A 7,500-nucleotide genomic window follows, 5' to 3' on the forward strand; every position below is an offset into this window, starting at 1 on the left:
TGCAGTGTTTGGTGCAGATGGAGTACACAGAGGAGTGATTAACAGTTAGGAGTTGGCAGTCATCCACCGCCTTGCTTATTTGATTCAGCCCTTCAGCATGCCAGTGAAAACAATTACCACTCCATCTTCCTCATTTAGAGAGAGAGAGAGAGAGAGAGAGAGAGAGGGGGAGGGAGATCTTGTCTATCTAAAATCTATTCTACCCACAGCTTTTCGATATTTCTTTATGTCTGTTTCTGACTCTTTTCAATTTCACAGTGTTTGTGAGGGTTCTCGTGCGGAACCGTGGGGTTCACCGAGGCCTGTGTCACCACAGTGAGCTGTACTGTGTGAGCTGAATGTGTGCACGTCTGTTAGGAGACTCTACCTTTAGGGCCTTTCCCTGGCGCTGGCTCCACCGTGCTGCGGCTCCAAACCAGCATGATGCCACCTGAGTCTCCAGTCAGGATGTCTCCATTGTTGAGGAAGGCCAGACACTGCACAAACTTAGGCTTCTCATATTTCTAAATGAAAGAGAGAGAGAGAGAGAGGGAGAGCAAGAGAGAGAGAGAGAGAGAGAGACAGAGAGAAAGAAAGAAAGAAGGAGAGAAGGAGAGAGTGAGAGAGAGAGAGAGAGAGAGAGAGAAAGAAAGAGGAGGAGGGAGTGTTTGATGATCATATCTGCTTACAGTTGTGAAACAAAGCAGGTTTGCATGGGTGAGTGTGTATTTTCCCATGAATGCCTGAGCTTGCTTAGACACACATGCTTGTGCGTTCTAAGTTATTTTGCAGCAATTGCTTTTATGTGCACGTCTGCAAAGGTGCCATCGCAAGCCCGTACGTGCATACATGTTTGTTTGTTTGTTTGTTTGTTCATGTGTGTGTCGAGTACTCACTCCGAAGATGCCCTGTTTGCGGGCCAGTGACGTGCCGCTCCAGGTCCAGAAGAAGATGTGAGACTTGCCACAGGTAACGATGGTGTTCGCGTCTGTCGGATGGAATTCCACGGCTAGCACCACCTCATTAGTGGTCTGAGAAGGAAACACATGTGCACACACACACAAACACACGCACATGCACGCACGCACACACACACATTTAGTAGAAAGAAGATTGGAGAGAAGAATAAAAAGAGAAAAGTCAGGGAGGAGATCATGAAACACAGGAGAGGAGAGGAGAGGAGAAGAGAAGAGAAGAGAAGAGAAGAGAAGAGAAGAGAAGAGAAGAGAAGAGAAGAGAAGAGAAGAGAAGAGAAGAGAAGAGGAGAAGAGAAGAGAAGAGAAGAGAAGAGAAGAGAAGAGAAGAGAAGAGAAGAGAAAAGAAGAGAGAAAAGAGGAGAGGAGAGGAGAGGAGAGGAGAGGAGAGGAGAGGCGAGGAGAGGTGAGGCGAGGAGAGGAGAGGAGAGGAGAGGAGAAAGGTAATGGAAGAAGTTATGATAAGGTTTGAGGGAGGAATGGGAGAAGGAATAGGCATGCGAGAGAGACAGAAATGCAAGGCAAAACCGGCGCAGAGGTGAGGAGATGAATCAAGGAAAAAAAGAGATAAGGAGAGCAGTGACTGAGAAGGAGATGAAGAGAGAGAAAAAAAGGGTGTGTGTTGAGTTAATGCAGGTTAATACGGTGGGAAGGACTCCTCCAGAACCTTACCTTAATCTCTGCAATTTTCGACTTTTTCTGCCAATCCCACACAGTCAACATATGCTCATTGGAGTCGTCTATCACGCTCAGGTGGGTGCCAGAATCCTGTCAGAGACAGAGACAGAGACACACACATTAGTTATTAGACTGCAGATAAGATAACTCAAAGTCTCCTCGCTCTTTATTTTTGTGTCATACACAGCCTCTTTTTACGCAAGGATGTAGTCATATTCAGGATTTACTACCACGTGAAGAGTCCTGTGTGTGTGTGTGTGAGAGAGAGAGAGAGAGGGAGTGAGTGTGTGTGTGTGTGTAAATGGGTCATATATGCGTGTGCGTGTGTGTGGGAGAGACAGACGTGTATGTCTGTGTGTTCAGACCATAAAAGAGCAGTAGGAATGTGCCGGGAGAGTAATCCTGAGTGAGAGATGGGGAGCAGTAAACTACGGCTGATTAGAGCCACCGTGTGGCATTCTGCACTTAAACGCAACAGACGCACCACAGCTCACTAGCCTAAGACCCACAGGACAACAGAGAACCTTAACGCCGAAACCCAGTCCGGAACACAGAGCTAAACCTCATCTCTGTGAGCGTGTATGTTAACACAGAGAGCGGAGAGATGAGGGTGATGTCTTTGAAAGGAGGATGGGGGGGGGGGGCAGAGGAGACGGGAAGACTCACAGCTTTGGAGAAAGCCAGAGAGCCCACTCCTCTCTCAAAGGTACCCAGTCCGATGATCTGTAGAGTGGACAGGCTGACGGAATCCCACACCCTCACATGGGGCTGCAGCGGCTACAGAGTGAGAGACAGAGAGAGAGAGAGAGAGACAGTGAGAGAGACAGTGAGAGAGACAGAGAGAGAGACAGAGAGAATGTTAAACACTAACTCTATCTATGCCAAGATTTAATGCATGGCAATTTTGAAGTATATTGTTCAGATATTTACAATCTTAACAAACACTCACAAACACAGACACAGGCGCGCACGCACACACGCACACGCACACACAAACACCCCCACCTCCACACAAACATATTGTTACATATTTATATTCGTATAACATTTCTTCTTTCTTATATACACTGCCTGACCAAAAAAAAAAGTTGCTGTTTGGAATTGTTTTGGAATTGGAGGCAGCGTTATGATCTGGGGTTGCTTCAGTTGGTCAGGTCTAGGCTCAGCACCGTTATGCGGCAATAAAATGAAGTCAGCTGAGTACCTGATTGCACCGAATGACCAGGTTAACCCATCAATGGATTTTTTCTGCCCTGATGGCATGGACATATTCCCGGAGCGACAATGCCAAGATGCATCTGGCTCAAATTGTGAAAGAGTGGTTCAGGGAGCATGAGGAATCATTTTCACACATGAATTGGCCACCGCACAGTCCTGACCTGAACCCCACTGAAAGTGTGCTGGAGAAGAGTTTAAGGAGTGGTTCGGCTCAACTGTCATCAATACAAGATCTTGCCCAAAACTTAATGCAACTCTGGATGGAAATAAAAGTTGTGATGTTGCATAAGGTTGTCGAAACAATGCCATGGTGAACGCGCACCGTAATCAAAGCTCAAATCAAAGAGTGCGCAACTTTTTTTTGCTTGCCAGGCAGCATATACATATTCATACAGACACACACACACACACACGCACATATATATACATATATATATATATATATATATATATATATACTAAATTTACATTTTTACATATAATTTATATTTACATATAATATAAATTTATAAATTTAGTATAAATATAACTATATTTATAGTATAAATGTATAAATATAAATATATAATAGTTTCGTGTATATATATATATATATATATATATATATACACACACACACACACACACACAGACTAAAAAAACAATAGAATATTAAGAGAATGACATACAAGTGTTCTTAACAGGAATTCCTATTGCTAAACAAAGAAAACACCATTCAGGTTCCCTTTGCATCTCTACTTATTCCACAAAACCACAGTTCCAAGGCTGTTTGTATTTATTGCATATATTCTATTCCGATCCCTGCAAAAACCAAGCTTGTAAAAGTCCCAACTGAATCTGTCATGTTTCCCTGGCCTTGCATGATCGAGGCAGCCAGTTTGGCTCCGTAACCAGAATATTGGCCAGAACGCATTAATCATGTCTGCAGTTGCATGCGCACCAAGCCAAAACAAATGAGCATGATATTTGAGAATTGCGGCCCGCAAACACTGAAAACAGCTCTCGAAGAAAGGGAGAGATTGAGAACGAGAGGAGAGAGAGAAAAAAAAAAAAGTCTGGAGTTTTTGTTGTAAACCCTCAGATCCAATTTAATTACTGGGTTCTAAAACAAACACACTGCGCGGGAGTGAGAGAAGAGAAGAAGAAAAAAAAAGAGAGAGAGAGAAAATAACAGGTGCAAGAGAAAAGAGAAAGGGAGAGTCTGACCAGGGAGGTCTGAGTCAGCTGTGTATGTCTGGGGCTTGTTGTCTGTAAATTACTTTTGTTAATGCGCTGATGCATTAACGCAGGGCATGACTGTAGCCTAGAGAGATTAGGGACTCTTTTTGTCTCTTGTCAACCAGAGCTGAACCGCATATAAAAGAAATAGCAAAACGCACAGGCAACAAAAAAAAAACAAAAAACACCCCAACAACAATAAAAAACCCCCCCCAAAAACATAAACTCATGACGAGCTGCAATCCAGCGCATTTTCCTCTCCCCAGATCTGTATTTCAGTTTTCAAAGTACAGTTGCTGCACTGTGAATTATGACACTCAGACTATGGTAAATAAATAAATAAATCAATAACAACAACAACAACAATAACAACAACTACAGTAATAATAATAATAATAATTGTGATTTAGAGCATGTGTGTGCATGCATTTGCTGTGTTATAGTGTGTGTGTGTGTGTGTGTGTGTGTGTGTGTGTGTTTGATGGGTGAAGCCATGAGTCGGCCTGAATCACTCACCCTGCCATCCTTATCCACACCTGCAATTTGTCCAGTGGCAATGCGGATTTTATCAGGGTGGATAGCAAGACTGTGAGAGACACAAATCCAGAGAGAGAGAGAAAGAGAGGGAGAAGGACAGAGACAGACACATGTTGCTTTCATCAGTAACATCATACATATAATATAATAACATAACACCATATAGCTTCTTTAACGTTTCCTTATGTAGCATCAGCGTATCAGTGGGATATCGTATTTAACGTGCTTTCTCATAAACCCAGCCCCACTGTCTACGCTCAGCTTTAGATGTCGTGGCCAAACATACAGTAAGTGTAATGGGATCTTGAAGATGTGTTTATAGATGCAGTCACTGAGTACAAAGCCTTGAAGAGAATACGAGCGCTTTCTCGGTTGCTGGAGAAGCACAGAACTGTGGATAGCTACAGCCTTTAACCGTCCCATTCAGTCAACGGGCAGTTGGGAGGGGGAGGAGGAGGAGCGGGAATTTTGTTATGGAATAGCATGGGATTCCAGACAAAGGGAGTTCAGTGTAGGAGGAACCGCTATCGGGTCTGGCGTATTTGACTTCCTGTAGCCCTGACGGAACCCCCATATACATCTCATTTTCATCGGCTGTTTATCTAACGTTGCCTCGGGGAGAGAAACAGTCAGACACAGCTCAGAGCTGCCAGCAAAAAAACCAGACGGCAATTAGCGTCATTTTACTAACGTTTAAACGAACAACGGAAAAAGGCGGAGAGGGGGCGAGGAGTCGTCGGGAATTCTCGTAGGTTTTGCTCTCAAATACTTTTTTAAAGACGTGAAATTCCTTTCAAAGCTGACGTTAATGCAGCATGTTAAGTTGACTGCTTTGGCTACACAACTTATTAACATGCTTTGATATCAGTAAAAGAAGTCATGTTTTTTAGGGTTTAAAACAAACAGGGCCCTAATTAAGATTACTGCTTGTACTCTCTGCAATTGGAAAGCAATCCATTCTTTTCAGCCACGAGGCCGTTGAAAAACAGCACTCCGGCTCAGCGTGCCTCGTGGGAATCTCCGCTTCCTGAATTTGTCTGCTTAGGGCAGTTACCAGTACGCACAATATTTTCAACATAAATATAGTTTTTTATCAGTTAAATTTTCTTTCTGCATTTCTTCCATTTCATTTCTTGGTATTTGTCACGTTTAGTGTGGTTTTGACAGAACCAAGGAGATCAGTGAAGTGTGTGTTTGAGAGTATATATGTACACTATATCTCAAGAGAGAAAGAGAGAGAGAGAGATCTTTGCTTACATTATGTATATGGAGTGAGAGGCGGGGAGAGAGAGAGAGAGAGAGAGAGAGAGAGAGAGAGACAGAGAGAGAGATCACGAATATCTCCAATCACATTTGACACATTGACACCAACTCACCATTTGACACAATCAGTATGGCCAAGATAATGACGTTGTGTCCTCTCCTCGTAGTTGAAGAGTACGACCACCGAGGCGATGAAGTACACGATCTCTCCTGTGGGGAGCAGATACACGTTCGCCCTGCAGTCCCGCCCCCTGTAGCCATACCTGACCCACTCAGTCAAGGCCCACATACAAAGATCCAGACCGAACAAGGAACCGGCGGTGTCACATTAAACCTTTAAAAATGGTCACATTTATAAAAAACCAAACATAGGCCTGAATTCCTATCGCTAAAGCTGCGATAGGTGATAGTGAAACTGGGAACATGCAGAGGGCAGATGGAATGTTCTATAAGAGCAGTTCAGAAAAGATACACCCACTCCAGTTTGAGTCTCTCTGGGGGCAATTCAGAGCGCATTTCTTCGTAGTTCTGCACGTCGGACGGGATGAACATGGTGATGGGGCGGCCACGCATGAACATTTTGATGTAATCTCCCTCTGTGAAGACGAACGCAAAGAGAGAGAGAGGGTTAAGTGCATGTGTTTTAACTGTTTTATCTGGGGTCAGGCACTAAAAATCAAAAAGAGAAAAGGACAGAACAGATCCAGCTTAGACCTAAACAGTCGCCCAAAAGTCCCCAGTATCGACTACTCGACACAAACTGCAAATGGCACAGCCGGCCATATGTAAACTGTGCGAGAATAACTGCTGAAGGTCATCAAAGGTCGTTACATGTTGGTTAGTGAATTGGGTGCCATCAGTCTTTCGACACATACTTAAACTATTTTTCCAAAGTCAAATTGGCATACAAGAGGACACAAATGCATGTGAATATATAATTAAGAACTCAGTAAAATACTCCAATTCCATAAAACAATTTCCAAAAAATTTCATAATGTTGTTCTTTCAGTCGAATTTTTCAAGTATGTTAGTACCCTTCACATGCTTTTAGTTCATTATAAACCAGGGCGAAATCAAAAGAGACAGTACTGGGCACAGTGTAGAGAGAGAGAGCAAGAGAAATAGGGTAAAGGACCTCACAGCTGAAATGAAAAAAAGGAAAAGAAAGAAAAATAAAAAAAAGACAAGTATGCTGAAGAGAGTACCAAAGGTAGAACGAATGAGGCAGAAAGAGAAGAGAGATCGAATACTGATGAACGGACGTTGTTTCAGTGGGGTTGGTCCTTCTCTTCCCATCATTCTGTGCTGTGAACCATATTTTCTCATGCCTTGAGAAATTAAGAAAGGCATAAGAAACTACTTATCTACTGTAAACATGTGGATTCCTGTCTCTAAATGCCACGGAAAAAGCAGTTTAAGTGTCCAAAGGTCTAAAAAAAAAATAAAAAATACCACAGAAAAGCTATTTGTGAAGTGATGAAAAAGACGTCTGTGTGTCTGAGCGCCCTGGAAAACGTGGTACCATGTATGCGGACTTAAGTGAGTTTAACACAGAGAACGGCCCTACTGTTACGTCTGTCTTAATGTCACTGCATTCTCAAGCTAATCCGTCCTGTGAATATAAATGGTTCTT

At 43.1% G+C, this 7,500-nt stretch overlaps 1 protein-coding gene across 2 annotated transcripts in view; it reads right to left on the minus strand.

Moving 5' to 3' along the window:
* The window catches only part of eml4 (EMAP like 4), a 38,602-nt gene that overhangs the window by 10,591 nt on the left and 20,511 nt on the right, over positions 1 to 7,500 (minus strand). Inside the window, exons 8-14 of one of the 2 annotated variants that reach the window (XM_030770416.1) lie at positions 6,340 to 6,463; positions 5,981 to 6,130; positions 4,584 to 4,653; positions 2,298 to 2,408; positions 1,626 to 1,721; positions 876 to 1,010; positions 368 to 503 (exon numbers count right to left, since the gene is read on the minus strand). In XM_030770416.1, coding sequence (XP_030626276.1) covers positions 368 to 503; positions 876 to 1,010; positions 1,626 to 1,721; positions 2,298 to 2,408; positions 4,584 to 4,653; positions 5,981 to 6,130; positions 6,340 to 6,463 — 822 coding nt within the window. The remainder of the gene's footprint in view (positions 1 to 367; positions 504 to 875; positions 1,011 to 1,625; positions 1,722 to 2,297; positions 2,409 to 4,583; positions 4,654 to 5,980; positions 6,131 to 6,339; positions 6,464 to 7,500) is intronic. The other variant, XM_030770417.1, reaches the window with a different exon arrangement.

Source organism: Chanos chanos, chromosome 4, assembly GCF_902362185.1.
Source record: "Chanos chanos chromosome 4, fChaCha1.1, whole genome shotgun sequence".
Taxonomy (NCBI): Eukaryota; Metazoa; Chordata; class Actinopteri; order Gonorynchiformes; family Chanidae; genus Chanos; species Chanos chanos.